The sequence below is a fragment of the Microtus ochrogaster genome, unplaced genomic scaffold (assembly GCF_000317375.1).
Source record: "Microtus ochrogaster isolate Prairie Vole_2 unplaced genomic scaffold, MicOch1.0 UNK37, whole genome shotgun sequence".
Taxonomy (NCBI): domain Eukaryota; kingdom Metazoa; phylum Chordata; class Mammalia; order Rodentia; family Cricetidae; genus Microtus; species Microtus ochrogaster.
Genome location: NW_004949135.1, coordinates 1018288 through 1034306, shown reverse-complemented (window position 1 = coordinate 1034306; position 16019 = coordinate 1018288). Strand labels below are relative to the sequence as shown.

The 16019-nt window shown below is 44.4% G+C and overlaps 1 protein-coding gene across 1 annotated transcript in view; it reads right to left on the bottom strand.

The window, feature by feature from the left end:
- The window catches only part of Prep (prolyl endopeptidase), a 104209-nt gene that overhangs the window by 50667 nt on the left and 37523 nt on the right, over nt 1–16019 (bottom strand). The window contains exon 7 of the mRNA XM_005368622.3: nt 5978–6083. Coding sequence (XP_005368679.1) covers nt 5978–6083 — 106 coding nt within the window. The remainder of the gene's footprint in view (nt 1–5977; nt 6084–16019) is intronic.

Here is a 16019-nt window from a genome sequence, read left to right as displayed (position 1 = left end):
GATCTCTGAGTTTGAGGCCAATCTGGGCTACAAGAGCTAGTTCCAGGACACGTTACAAAGCTATAGAGAAACCCTGTTTCGGGGTGGGGGGAAAGAATTAAAAAAAGGTATTTTGGGTACACCAGGGGGGCTTTTTCATTTTTGCTACTTACAAGTGAGAACCCTGTTGAATTAAAAGCACAACATGAAAATTAGTTTTACAAAAGAGACATGGCTTTAATTCCTTAACCCTTTCAGGGTTTGCTCACTTTGTCTGTAAGTGCCACTATTCACTCTGAGGCCAACAGAATTCAATTAGCCAAACCTCTCCACCATAAAGTTAATGTGGCCTTTTTTGTTAAGCCTGCTTCTCGCTGGGGACTGATTTGTCTACTGGATGGAGATTAACTTAAAAAAAATCCTCTTATGGTTTTCTTAGAGCAAACACACACTTTCATTTCTTTCTTTAAAAATGACTAATGATATTAACTACATCTCATGGGGAAATTGTGGCCGTCTCTAATAACAGAGTTAAGATGCTTTTATATTATACAAAAACTATACAGGATTGGCACGTCCCATAGATAATAGAATCAAGGTGATGTCAGATGCTGAGGCTGAGTGGGGAGAAGTCTCCAGCCCCCCCACCCCCACCTTCCGGTGTAAAGGACTTCTTTATCCTGGCCTGAAGCTGCATGTTTATTTGCTTAACTTTGTCTGTTGCATTACATCCCGCCCCCTCCTTGCGCCAACTCTTACAGTGCCCCACCATTTGTGGACTCTGTTTCTATAATTACTATTGTTATGCGCACACATATAAATATGACCTGCTCAGTGTCTTTAGTGTCCTTGCATGGATATCTTCTCAATACTTACATTTGGTACTGTGTAACCATACAGGGGCTCATCCAATGGAAGACTGGCCCCCTCTTTCACCAATCATCTGGGGGTCCTAAGAGTCCTTCCATCTACACTGACATGTCAACTACTGTCGAGTGTAGGTATTTTTTAAGAGACCACAGTGCTGAGACTCCTTGGGCGCGCCTTCTCTATCATACACAGACACAATCTTGGCAAGCATCCTGTCCTCTGGCTCGTGCAGCTTTTCCACCCTCTCCGCTGTGATGATATTCCCCAAGCCTCAGGTGTACGGGGTGTGACGCAGAGACAGCAAATGGAGCTAGGCACCCAACAGTTAGCAGTTCTCTGCATTTTGATTAGTTGTGGTTTTCTGTACTCGTCTGTCTGCTGCAAAAATAAGCTTCTTTAATGAGATGTGAGGGCTACACTAATCTCTGAATACAGGGTAAGTATTTAAAACGTAGCTAGAAATTACACTGGTTTGACAAAGTGACCACGACTTCAGCAGCCATTTGTAATTGGCTAAGTTAACAGTAAGAGGCAGGAATTCCCTCCTACTGAATGGCCCAGTCACTCTTGTGACTCAAGGGTCTCACAGCTGGGCAGGACTATTCACTGCCCTCTTCCTTGGCAGCCTGCAGAGCGCCTCCTAGCCATGAGAGCTAGCCCTGAGGCTCAGTTCCAACTCCGTTTCTTCAAGTGCTACTCCCACAGGTACTGACCTTCAAGTTCTGGGAGGCCACCAAGGGCAAGAGCAGCTATATTTTGGGGAAAACTCTTGGACTTCCCCAACCAGCCACTTCAAAGAAGGTTTTTTATGACTGTTACTAGGATTTTTCACTAGGTCTATGGCTCTTGCAGTGTGGCATTATCACCCCATAGTATAATTTCGTTTAAGCTACACACACAAAGTAACTTTGAATAACATAAAATAACAGGGCTTCTATAGCTTTTAAAAATACGCTTAGTGTTATTTATCTTTCTTCCGTTCCTCTTCCTTCGTATACATCTGTGTTTTTAAAGGCTGCTGTGAAGCACATCCAGCTTGCAAGCCCCTTGGGGAGAGAAAGTGCTACTCACGGGAGAGGGGCTGAGAAGACTAGAGCAAGGATCTGCATGTGTAGCTCTGAACCTGCTCCCCGGAAACATTACAAATGCAGCATTTAGTACCCCAATCACCCCAGCATTCTTCAAGTGATGAAAATGGAACATGATGACTCTGAACAGAATGACTTTAAGTCATCTCTTAAAATCTAATTTTCCTCTGCTGAGGCATACAGCCATTTTCCTAAGAAAAGTCTATATTTATAATCAATAATTTAAAAATGATGAGTTCCCTAAGCCACTGGGTTATATGAATTAATGCACAATTTTCATGACATATCTAATATAAAGGGTTCAAAAGTTTAAGAAAAAAACATAGCATAAATATGGATTTTATTATTAGTACAGAAGAAGGAAGGCTTATCAGGAAGGGTACCTGGACATGGGTCTCTTAAGAGACCTTAACTAGTTATTTGCCACAAGCTGGTGCAGCTATCAGGAGACCATCAAGCGCTGTTCATACGTACGCATGTGTGAGCTCTCGCTCGTGCGTGTGCACACACATACACAATCAGAGGGTGAAAGACAACGAGGTCTAGGTTCATGCAGCTCACTGAAGTGAACTTTTCACTTCTTAAGGTAGGCAACTTTGTAGTGTCTTAATATTTAATTTATTTTTCTGTCCTTGAGGTTCAGACTTATCAAAAGGAATACTCAAGTTTTACTAAGGTAATGCAGAGATTTTTTTTTAAAAAAAAGTTCCATGTAATTTTTAGTTACCATATTTTCTTGACTAATTCAGACACATTTGAGGTAAATGGTAGGTACATTTAAATCCAATGGCTCTCCTTCCTTTTAAATAGCATGACTAAAGTAGCTAAGGAGCAAGATAAGAAGCAGAGTGAGAGAGTGAGGTATTCATTCTTACCAATCAGACACAAACCCTGAGTTCCTTCCCCCCAGTCGTCCACAGAGGCACACACGGAGAACTCTTCTGATTATGAATCAGTGGGGCAGTAAACAAATTACCGAAACTTGTATTTAGAGTAAGTTGATTATTAGGAGTTCAAAACAAAACAACAACAACAAAACCCCTCTAAATATGCCCTTAACCTACTATGCTGTTATCTAAAACAAAAGTACTGTGATTCCAAAAACCCACTTCTGTCAAGGAAAAGCAAGAGGGAAGGATGGAGCCTTCTATATGCCAGGAACCCAAACCCTAGTCACTCTTTTCTCTGCATGTTCACTATTGCTTATAATTAATTCCCTGTAAAACAGGTATATTTTTTTCCATTTGCAGACATGGATATCTTGAAAGGGAAAAACAATCTTCCAATCAAGATACTCAGCTGTATTTACAGTGAACCATGTAAACACCTTCACAATCACCATTCCCATCTGCCGTCTCCTTTGTAGAGAGGCATTGATTTAAACCCTTCAGTAGCCAAGCACACACAGTACAGCACTTAGCTGCTGTGCGAGTCACAGTCCCTGATCCAACCAGACAAACTGAACAGATACCAAAGAAAAACTGCATCTCTACTGAACATTAGACCGGGCCACTACCCCTAGACGATCCAGAACAGCGACTTTATATCGCATTCATACTGCCTTAGCTCTTATCAGTAATCTAGAGATGATATGAAACACAGACAGTTGTCGGAGGTGGATTCTGGTGTCCGCCAGGAGTGAGTCCTGGAATCCAAGTCACAGGAACATCAAAGAACAACTCTACGGTTTCTTTAAATAACTGTAGCTATGTGACTGATCTGCAGTGAACCAGTGATTACTATGAAAATAACAAACAAGATGCCGCTACCCCTGCTCCTTGCAACTGACTCTTGAGTCTATGTATGAAACTGAGCAGCTCAGTAGGTCAACCCAATCACTGTGGGGATTCTGCTATCCACAAACGTAAGGCCAGTAAAGCAGTGACTATGAAAGTTGAGGCTGGAGAGGTGGCTCAGCAGAAAAGAGCATTAATATTTTATGAAAGAACTCCAGTTGGACTCCCAGCAACCACACGGTGGTTCACAACTGTTCATAACTGCAGTTCTGGGGATCAACATCCTCTACTGGAACAGACAAACATGCAGGCAAAACACCCCTACACACACACACACACACACACACACACACACACACACGTACATGAATAGAAAAATTTACTAAATAAAAGAGATGGCAGGCCCTGTACTTCTCAAGATCCTACAGCTGTCACTGCAGAAAGCTCATTCTTAAGCAGCTCACAGCTTGGCTCCACCCACCCAGCCAGTCACTCAGAAGTCAGCGAGCTTCTGAGGAGGAGGGAACAATGACCTGCCTTCAGTGACCTCTGAACTGTCCAGCTCAGCAACCGTATGGAAACTGAACTCAGGTCAGTGCCACAGAAGCCATCTGCTCTACTGCTCTGCGTCTCTAGTTAACCCAACACACTACCTTAGGTGTTCCTGCCAGGGTGTTTGCAGAGGTAAAAGAAAGCACAGGATATTGTTCTTGACAAAGCAAGGGCCTTGCTCAGCAACCGAAAAGTCAAAGGTTGACCACGAGGCTTCCCCAGAGAAGAGACTCCACTTGGGGGCAGGGGCATCAGCCTGTCGGACCGTCCTGACAGCTGGCAATACTGATTCCCAGGACCACAAAAGCCAACCCCTGCAGGCAGCAGTCCCCTTCCTATTCATGGCTTCTCTCCTACACACCTGCACGGGCCACCTACCTCACAAACACAACACTGCTATCTGGTATTAACATGGACCTAGCGATTGCAGCTCGGTGTACAAACAAGTAGGCGGAGCTTCCTTACCTATTGGAAGCTGAGCAATTTGTGCTTTTTAATTTGTTACCCTGTATCCTTAACAGCACAAGCCTACCTAATGATGTAAAGACAAGATAAAGTTATAAACAGAAGATGCAAAACACCTGTCTCTTGAGAAGGAGCCCTCTTCCTGGGACTTTTAAGAAACCAGGGGAAGCCCAAATCCTTCTACCACCTGAGAAACACAGGGTGTGGGCAAAGAGAGGCAGAGTTTCATTTGGGTACAATCTCCAGAGGTTGCTCAGTTCTACAGAGACCCAGTGAAGAATTGTGGCTAGCGGCTTGCTCCTTACAGAGAATGGGAACACCGATGTGCTGGCTGTAGTTGAGGCTGTAGGTGTCTCTGCCTTTTAAAATAAAATAAATAGCTTTACTATGTATGCATTTATTACTGATGTAATAAATTACTGACTCTCCTGCTGCACGGCTGACCTTTGCTCAGCAGGTTAAATGATGTAATACCCAATCAGAAGGAATTATCTTTGTATCGGAATGTTGAACACTATCAGCGAGACACATAAATTATTCAGAATTGTATTTAGAATGGTTTATTTTTGGAATCCCGTGTGAAGCCTCTCTGAAATAATCCGTATTTTACACTAATTTCTTAGGCACCTGGATCTAGTAGTCAGCTTACGTGAGAACTTTTCAGGGCTGGTCAAACTTCAACATCGTAAATTATGGAGCCGATGGCTTAAATGCCTGATCTTAGTATAGCAGATCACCTTTCAAATCAAATCAGCATCAGTCCACGCTGGCCATAGACGCACACAGATTCATCTGTCTCTGCCTCCCGGGTGCTGGGCTTAAAGGTTGGTGCCATCTGCCCGGTGGCTGCTCTCAATTTTTAATAGGCTGGTTCTGCGCTCACTATGGTGACACACGAGGCTTCAGAAAGCAAAAGTGGGCTGTCACTGTGTACACAGCTCGGGAGGGCCATGGTGTAAATACCCACCTTTGTATTAGCCACATGCCTAGGACAGTTTGCATCCTAAGAACTCTATGACTATAAACTGCTACAGGTCAAGGCGCCAGTGTCCCCTCACCACACAGGACTTCATCACCAGCAGGTGCAGAAGACACGCTTAACCCCCATCTGCATGGGAAATTCAGATAGCCAGCTCCACCTCACTTGCCCTTATTACATGCAAACGCACAAATATTTGCATGACCTGAGATGCCATGGTAGGCTGGCTCAGAGTCAACTGCGGGACTGACATACCACCCTTCTAATGGGGCATCCTAGGGGAAGTACATCGATCTTCAATAACTTACCAGTGATACCGTTGGATTCCTGCTGGAGGTCACAGTACCACAGTCGGTTGACCGGATCACATCCCTCCCAGATGGATAACAAGACGTAGCGACCATCATCCGAGAGCTACAGAGAGACAACAGTGCGGGGGCTGAGTAATGTGGACTTGTTTAGCGGCCTGTGCAAGTGGGTGTTACCGTTCCTATCACTATGACCAAACAGCTGACATGAAGCTCCTCGGGGTAGAAAGAACTAATCTGAGTTTACGGCTTAAGGGGTTACAGTCTGCCATGACGGGGACGGCATGCAGCAGAAGCTTGTTGTGACAGACATAGACGGGAAGCCAGGATGGACTACAAACCTCAAGGCCCACCCCGCAATGACACACTTCCTCCAGCTAGGCCACACCCTTCGATGACCTACAACCTCTCCAAACAGCCCCAGCAGCTGGGGACCAAACGTTCAAGAGGCCATGGAGGACACTTCACATGCAATTCTAACAAACACTTAGGAAAAAAGTGAACGTGTCTTCACTCCAAACTCAGGACCTGAGAATAAAGTTGCTTTTAAAAAGAAAGAAGATAGGTATTTAAAAGTAGAAGTACCATTAGGAGAACAGAATATGGCGATTTTTATCCAATTTTTAAAAAATATTTATTTATTTATTATGGATACAATATTCTTTCTGTGTGTATGCCCGAAGGCCAGAAAAGAGCACCAGGGCAGGCCCCACAGGGAGGTGTCTTGGCATGGGCAGTCACGGCAGTTACTGCTTTAGTTTAGAACTGTTATTTTATGTCACTTTTTTTTTTTGTTTGTTTGGTTTTTCCCCCGACAGGGTTTCTCTGTGAAACCGTCCTAGCTGTCCTGGAACTAGTTCTTGTAGACCGGGCTGGCCTTGAACTCACAGAGATCCACCTGCCTCTGCCTCCCTAGTGCTGGGATTAAAGGCAAGCACCATCACTGCCTGGCTGTTCCTTTTTATTAATCTACATGTAATGAGTGTTTTATTATCTGGAGGCTTTTACTACTTTCTTGTTACTTCCATGCATTTGCAAGTCAATTACAACAGTCTTGGCTGTAATGGTGTACTTGAATTCACTGCACTTCTTGGATCTGCAGGTTTGTATATTTTATCAAATGTGACATTTTTTTTTTCTTTTTCCACCTCCTTTACATTTTAAGAACACCCTTGTCTCTATCCTGGCATTTCAAATAGACATTGTGTTTCACTCGGTCCTGTTTAACATTTTCTAAGAGCCTCTGTAAACTAATGCAATAATTTTTTAAAAAAAAAAATATTTGCTAACTCCTTTGCCATTTCTGAATCTGTTCCTATGATTAAGGCTTTTTCTGGCTTGAGGTCACATTATTCTGCTTCATTAAATGTGTATTGACTTCTGAATTAGATTCCGGGCATGTGGAACACTGGAGTTTTTTCTTCTTTCTAATCTGACTATAAAATGTTTTCAGTCAATTAATTTCCTGGCAAGCCAGCTGGCTCCATCCAGGCTTGCTTTCCAGCCTCGCTGGCTAGGGTTGCAGCCTGACTGGGAAAGCGCGGCCCCTCTAGGGCGCACCACACCCCTGGGTGCTCAGGCTTTGTTAATTGTGTCAGAACATGGTCACCAGCCTGTCAAGCCTTTAGCAGGTATCAGTTTACAGTTCCTGGGTGTTGTGCTGAGCCTGAATCAGGGAGCACCATTCAGTGCACACAGCTCCTGATAAACAGCTGAATCCACGGGGGACCCTCAAGTGACCCCATGACCCTTCCTGGGACGTCCCTACCTCAGCACCTGACTCCACGGACTCTAGTAGCTACAGTCTCTTTGGCTCTTTTCTTCATCCCTGTGCTGCGGTCCCTAAAACACCATGGGGCAGAAGGCTGGGGTGACAGTAAGAATGACCCACACACATCAGTCCCAACTTTCTGCCAACCAAGTTCTGTGAACTGCTGTTTGATCTCTCCCATTGTGTTCTCCAGCCATGCAGGGCAGGAGCCGAGGCTAGAACCATACACACTGGTGCGGCCAGTGACGAACACCCCAATGTCCAGGGCACCTACTGAAAATGAATAAGACATAATTTGGTTTTCAATATCCAATCTGAGACTCTGAAGTTTTACAAACCATGGTTATCAATTCTTTCAAGTGTTCTATTCATCCTGCTTCTTCCTTTTTCTTTGTTCCTGTTTTGGGGATTGGCTCTGGGGCCTTCATCCACACTAAGCATAGGTGCCACTAGTTAGCTACAACCCCAACCCTCTAGTAAAAATATATATCTTTTGATACAGTACCTCATGAAGCTCAGGCTGGCCTTGAACTCACTATGCATCCACAGGTGACCTTCAATTCCTTCCTGATCCTCCTATCTCCTCTTAAGAAGTGCTACAACCACACACATGTACACTATGACAACGCCTGTCCCCAGTCACTGAGTGCTAAAACCACACACATGTACACTGTGACAATGAGTGCCTCCACTTACCAAGTACTAGGACCGCACAGATGTACACTATGACAACTCACAATCAACTTCTTTGTGAACTTTTCTTTTTCATTCAGAATGATTTGAAAGTCACACATTTTACTTCCCCTCAGCTTTTAAATAAGAAAGCTAACGTTCAGATTTTTAGTCCCACAGTTTTAGACTGTCCTATTTTAAGAGCATCAGAAATCCACAATTATAATTCTATTAACTATCACCCAAAGCAGCCTCCTTAACACTTGCTCACATCTTTGTTCCCCTGTCCTTTGAACGCAGACAGAACCTGTACAGCCTGCTCCTTAAGTCATGGCACCTCAATCACAAACCATGTCCACTTCGGCTGGAGGGCCTTAGTCAACTGAGACAACAGCGGCATTCCTGCAAGAGGCCAGACCTGGGCAGCAGCTGCTGCGAGCCCATCCCAAGCATCCCAAGGACTCCCCTCAGCACTGACAGACTACTAGTCACAGTGCTTCCTATTTAGTCTGTGGCAGGAGTCCCCGGGCACCTTCCTCCTGAATCATCACAATTCCGAGATCTTCAGAGCCACAAAAATTTGCTTAACTGGAAACACCTTTACATTTTCAACGTTCAAGCCGGCAACCTTAAAATCACCTATTTTCTGTTTTCCTCAGAATGTGCAGATTAGAAACAATACCTTTCTCCACTAAAAATTAACCAGTAACAACAGACGCTTAGCCTCTTAGACTATTTTAAGACTACTTTAAAGATGATTTATTTTGAGAGATCACTGGGAAGACAAACACTCTAACATGAAGGTCTTTCTGACTCTAATGCATAATCTAACTTTCTTAAAAATCCAGAAAAAAGGAAAACAAGTGCAAGAGAACCAGCCTATGGCTCCCTGAGACGACCAAGGGCCCCTGCTACAAAGCATCCCTGTTTTCAGCAATAAGATAGTGGCTATAGTAACCCTGCTTTCTGCAAGCAGCCCGACTAAAAACACTGAGCAAAAGACAGATGGTAACATTAATCTCACCAATTATGAGATATGGAATTCCCAACGTTTTGGTTTCACACCTTTTATTGTAGGGATAAGTCCCCGCCGTTCCTATTACAACATTTTATTTTATAACATTTTTAGCAAAATTCCCTCAAAGTCATCGTCATTTTTTTTTCTTGATAAAACATTAACACAAGCAAACCCCCAAGAATATCACTATAAATGAGACAGAGTTGTCTGCTGATATTAGATCTACTTTCTTTTCTGACACTGTTGGTAGGGATCAAAGCTGGAATTCACCATTCTTACTACTATAAAGTTTAATATGCTGGCATGCTGACAGCCTAGTTCTGTGACGTCATCTGGCTTACATTTAGAGTGCTGACTTAATACAACTAGAAAATAAGAAATAATAATAATAATAACCTGCTGGTATCTGTATATGAAAATACCTAGACAGAGGGAAATGTCTAGCTGTACAAAAAATATGGAGTTCTACAGATGAGCTAAACAACATCTAGTGATTTATGGGTAAAAGGTTTTCATTATCCTCAACCAGAATATTTGAGAAACAAACGCAGAGCCTAAATAGTCACCTGCCTTGCTCCTTCAAGCTTAGGACACACCCTGCTTCCTGGCACCTTTCTCTTGTCTGGGCTTTCTCAGTTGTGCACTGCCCTGCACGAGATTAGCACTGCAGTCCCCAACAAGGGGAAAGATTCGGCTTGCTTTGGTTATAGTTACCTGGATAAACCACCAACAAAATGGGGATCCTGGTGTGACCACAGTGAGATTCACAAGCAAACCTTTTTGATAATAAAGTCTATTCCTTTGCCCAAAGTGGATGAGGGTAGACCGGGCTCCAATGTGACCAATGGTGGCTGATTTTAGGATCATCCAGGTTTTAGCTAGCTTTCTATTTTCCTCTCCCAAAGACAAACCACCAAATATGGACAGCTACTCAGGGCAGCTGGGGCTGAGGATGTGTCTACTCAAACAATATTATTCAGGGGCTATCCAGGGGCTGCCATGGAACTCAATTCTAGAATACACAGAAAATAAGGACAGGGCTTTTGAGAGCTTATGATAAGATGCTTGAGACAGACGGACAGATAGACAGACAGACAGACAAGACAGACAGACAAAGGATGAGCCACATCATTGAACATGAATAACCTGAAGTATGAAGTATGATAGCCAGAGAGGAGCAACTAATGGAGGAAACTGTGAAAAACAGATCCCAGAATGCTTTGGGGAAAGATGTCCACGATTCCTAGGGAGGAGTCAGTTGGTTCAAACTGTCCATCCTTACAACTGCTTATCCTAAGCATCAGGGACCACCACCAGGGATTTATCTAGTGCACACTCAGGGACCACTACCAGGGAGCTATCTAGTGCACACTCAGGCTGTATACAATGCACTCGTTCTCAGTGTCCACCTCCGCAGGGAGAATAGGGCACTGGTGTGTTTTTAAAAATTAATCCATATGACTTTCACTCCTAGCACAAAGAAAAATCGAAAGCTGAAGAATTTAGCTATTATCAGTCTAAACATGATCAAGGTCAGGGTAGCTGGGTTTTCCCAAAAGACCTCAATGAGCAAGCCTTTCTAACTGCGTCTCAGAGTAAAGGAAAAATTAACAGAAAAACGATTATTATTTTAAACTCCTGATCGTTCATCTACAAAAATATCTACATTAACATCGCACGACAGGACAAACACCCCACTTTTGCAAACACAACAATTCATCATACGTTAATTAGAGAAGGATTCAAGCTCCTGGAGTTTCTGGACTCAAGTCACCCAGCCCAAACAGGACATAAAATCTCAATTTTATCTACTTAGAAAAGAGGATGAATAAGTTTATTTTCACTCGTGTCTACGGGCATTTCTCTAAGATAAGGACGGTAATTTGTTCTGTATGTCAAAGAACTGTGTGTGTAAAAGGCGTAGGGAAAGCACTGACACCTGAAACTGGAAAACACAGAAGAGAGGAAATGGATTTTTAACAGCTTTCAGAGTTAATTATGTTCCTCTCAGAGCAGCAATCTCTACCAACTTTATTGGATTCCTTTTATATCAGCTTTGAATCATAACAACATCACTTTGATATTGAGCATGTTTCCAACCCCTAATTAAGGAAAACGTTTAAATGCCAAACTACATGCAAATGATGAGCTCTCAGATAGCATTCATGGATGGCATAAGAGCCAGTGTTGGGCGGATAAGCAGCCACGCATGCAAGTGTGCACGACCAACCTACACATTCCTACGCATTTCTGACAGGCAGCCATATGGCAGGCTAGCCAGTGTTCCCCAGATAGTACACTACTACACTTCAGGAGAGCCTGAGTCTATCCAAACACCATTTGAAATGCTGCCTGGTAAGTTAGAATGGTGGCATGGGGGCGGACAAACAAAACCTATTTAAAATAAAATACTGCAGCTCTTGACAAGGTAGAGCCACTTACGCTTTAATCCATCGTTTTTTTTCTTTCCTGATTGACAAGCTTGGTTATTCAAGAATCTACCGTTTGCTTTCCTTCCTCCCTTACTGACTGAATTTAAGGTTCATTCCTCAGGAGGAAATGCACGCCCGACACTCTGAAGAACCAATGGTTGGGGAAGTCATAGGGCCCACAGCAGAACCTACAACTGCAAATGGACACAGTCAAACTGCCCTCTGAATCTCTATAGCCACAGATTAAAGCAGCTCTCAGAGCTCATTGGAGAGGGGCTGGGTTGTTTTCTGTGTGGTGGATGATGGTTAATCCAAAAAGTCAATGGTCAAAGTCCAAAGTGCAAGTTCAGTGGAGTGCCCAGACACAAATGGAACCACACCCTCCCTAAGGCTCAGGGACCACTGCAGAAGAGAGGCGGCAAGACAGTAGGAGCCAGACAGTGTCTTCTGGTCTGGGCAGGACTGAAGCACCCATTGACTCATGGCAACAGCACAGAACCTTCACAGAGTCAAGTCGTCATCCCTACCAGAGGAGCTACTGACAACTGATAGCTTCCAAGGGAGGGAAAGTCACTTTTTGCGCAGGGTGTATCCCCTAGTGTTGCGCAGGGTGTATCCCCTAGTGGTCTGACCACACTCTGGTGGACTGTGGGTGCCACATCCATGAATGTATGGACAGCACAAATCTAAATCGGTGAGTTATTAAAAAGAAAAAAAAAGCAAGAAGGCACACAGTTGGGAGGGGTGGAACAAGTGGGGAAGATGTGGGTGTAAGTAGCGTGTAGATATGATCAAAATATATTACATGCATGCATAAAATTGTCAGAATTATTAAAAATTGATTATATTTATTCAAATTTTTTTCATTCAGTACATTTTGATCATATCTTTTCCCCTCCCACCTCTTCCCAAGTCCTTCCCCCACCTCTTCCTACCCATCAACATCTACCTACCCATAAAAAGTCAGGAAGATTATAGGAGCCTGGGGTGATGGACAATACTGCAGGCTGATGCACATATGAGTTTATATAGACTGGGACAGTACACAGAAGCTGCACAAACTCAGCCAGAGGCAATCAAGCATGAAGAAGGGGAAGTGGACTAAAGTCTGGTGCAGGAGAATTGTCTGTATTCTGTCAATCATGTTTTAAATAAACGCTGATTGGCCAGGCAGGAAGTATAGGCAGGAAAACCAGACAGGAAGTATAAATGATGTAATGAGAACAGGAGAATTCTGAGAAGAAGGAAGTTGATTCCTCCCTCTACTGCCCAGACTACCAAAGCAGCAGGATGTGATCTGCAACCACTGAAAAAAGGTACTGAGCCACATGGCTAACATAGATCAGAAAAATGAGTTAATCAAGATGTGAGAGTCAGCCAGTGAGAGGCTAGAGCTAATGGGCCAATCAGCTTTATAACTTATAGAGATCTATGTGTGATTTGCTTTGGGGCTAAACAGTTGTGGGGTACCGGGTGGGACAGAAACCCGAACAAGCAGGCCTGGCCCCCTCATGTTACAAGAGTTCTACCAGAAAGCTATTTGCCTTTGATACCTGCTGGGAAAGATTAAACCAACTCTCTCTATTGGAGTGTCACTAGGATGGATGTCTTGGATACTTTTCTGTTGCTGTGAAGACACAGCACGGCCAAGGCAAGTTATAAAACAAAGCACTTAATTGGAGGCTTACAGTTTCAGAGGGTGAGTCCATGCCCACCATGGGAGGGAGAATGACAACAAGCAGGTGGGCAGGCATGGCACTGGAGCTGAAGCTGAGAGCATACATTAGATCCACATGACAGAGAGCGGCTGTGGTCACCCCCAGTGACACACCACCTCTAACAAGGCCATACCTCCTAATCCTTCCCAAACAGTTCCACCAAGTGGAGGCCAAGAACTAAAACACATAAGCCTTGGTGGGGGGCATTATCATTCAGATGACTACAATGAGAATGGCAACCACACTCCAGGGCAGGCTACATGCCCATTTTGTGTGTGCGTGTGAATTTCCCATGTGAATATATGTGTAGCATGTATAATTGTGTATACAAGTGTGTATTTTTTAATTATAAAGGATTACAAGTCAATGTATTATCAATGTACAGCTTATGGCTATATGTGATAAATATTAAGATTCAGGATTGCCAAAAAAAAAAAAATCTTTCAGGAATAAGGTGTGACAGAGTTAGGACCCCAGTGTGGGACTCAGCTGTCTGCATGCTTCTAGCTTTATGCTTTTCCACAATCTTTGTTCTGCAGCACCCCCTGCTGGGAATACTGCCTCAGGACATGGGGATTTTTGTTTGTTTGGGTTTTGGTTGTCTCAATCTGAAGTGTTCATGGCAGGGTAGGTCTGAGCTAACCGAAGACACAACAGTCTCTCTCCTCTACTGTGCCCTTCAACTTCACTTCATCACGTACACCAAAGAGCCGGCATCTTCCCATCCAGTCAAAGGGCAGCTGACTTCTTGTGTTATCACCCGGGAGCCCAGGAAGGGCCCAGGCAGGCACAGCAGTGTGACTGCACAGGACGGACTGTGAACAGTGGTGGCCTGTGGTCCCTGGGAGGCAGGTGAGCAAGCAGAGGTGATCACAGCCTGAGGGACCAGGGACCAGGTGATCCACAGATGTGGGATGGGGCCACGGGAAAGCTGTTGTCTCAGTCGTCCTGACAGATCCCTGCTGAAAGGTGTGCACCTTACAAAAATACCCCAGGAGGAAACAGAAGCATGGCAGGAGGATGCAATGGCTAGCCAGGGATAACAGCAGAGGCCCCAGAACTACAGAGGAGTGCCACTGGGAAGCTGGTACCCGGACACATGCCACAGCTCAGCAGCCAACATAAAACCAAGCCGGCAAATGGCTGTAGGCAAGGGACACCCCACCCCTTCCTCTGATTCGTTCCTTTATGGCTACTGGGGAAACTAAGATGGGAAGCACACCTTCCCTACCTCGCCTGACACCCAAGTCAGCCGGCACAGGAAGACAGCAGAGAAAATTAGATTTCAACTTGCACCACAATGAACTCTAGTGACTACCACCTGTCCGCCTGCCCTACAGCACTTCTCCAGCCTCACCCCAAGCATGAACGCCACGCCTCCTTCACCCAAAAGTCATCTTCTCAGTCAACAAGCTCCCCAGACTACGGAGTCCCCGCACCCACAGACCCTCAGGGCCCTGGGACAGAAGCACTGAAATACTGGTACTTCCTGCACCCACAGACCCTCAAGGCCCTGGGACAGAAGCACTGAAATACTGGTACTTCCTGCACCCACAGACCCTCAGGGCTCTGGGACTGGAAAGAAAGGACTTTGACTGCCTGTTTGTTTACTTATTTCAACTTCCTACATCTGTGTGTAAACAAGCACCCTTCCTGTACTGCCATTTTTTAAATGGTCTTTGCAGTCATTTTGTGTGGCCTCTTCCTTTCTGATGAGAGGCAATCTGCATGGTGCTCATAAGGACATACACAGTTTGGGACTCCATCCATCCATCCATCCATCCATCCATCCATCCATCCATCCATCCATCCATCCGTAATCCTGGCTGTGGTCTGCGTGTTAATATCTGTGCAGGGACTTGATGCTGTCTGTGCATGAAGCAGTCACCTCCTCCTCAACGCTGTGGTCCAGACCATGTTAAGCATTAGGCCAACACAGTCAACTTGACTAAAAAGACGATAGGATGCCCACAAGTACTTAAAATTGCCTTTTTTGTTTGCTTAGCTAAATGTATAGATGAGATACTTCCTATTTGTAAATGTTAGATGCTCATAGCAGCATCATGTTAATACTACAGGTAGACCCCCACCCCTGTATCTCTGGATGGATGAATAAAGAAAAATGTATACACACATAGTGAAATCTTGCTCAGCACCAAAAGGAAAGAGAAATCTTCAATATGCATCAATCTTGAGGACCAGGTGAGTGACATGTGCTAATTACAAAATGACACAGAGGAATACAGAATAGTCACATATACATAGACCAGAAGTGGAGGAGCAGCCACAGAGAACACAGGATAGTCACATATATAGAGACCGGAAGTGGAGGAGCAGTCACAGGGAACACAGAGTAGTCACACATACAGCCAGGAAGTGGAGAAGCAGCCACAGGGAACACAGAATAGTCACATATACAGGAAGTGAAGAA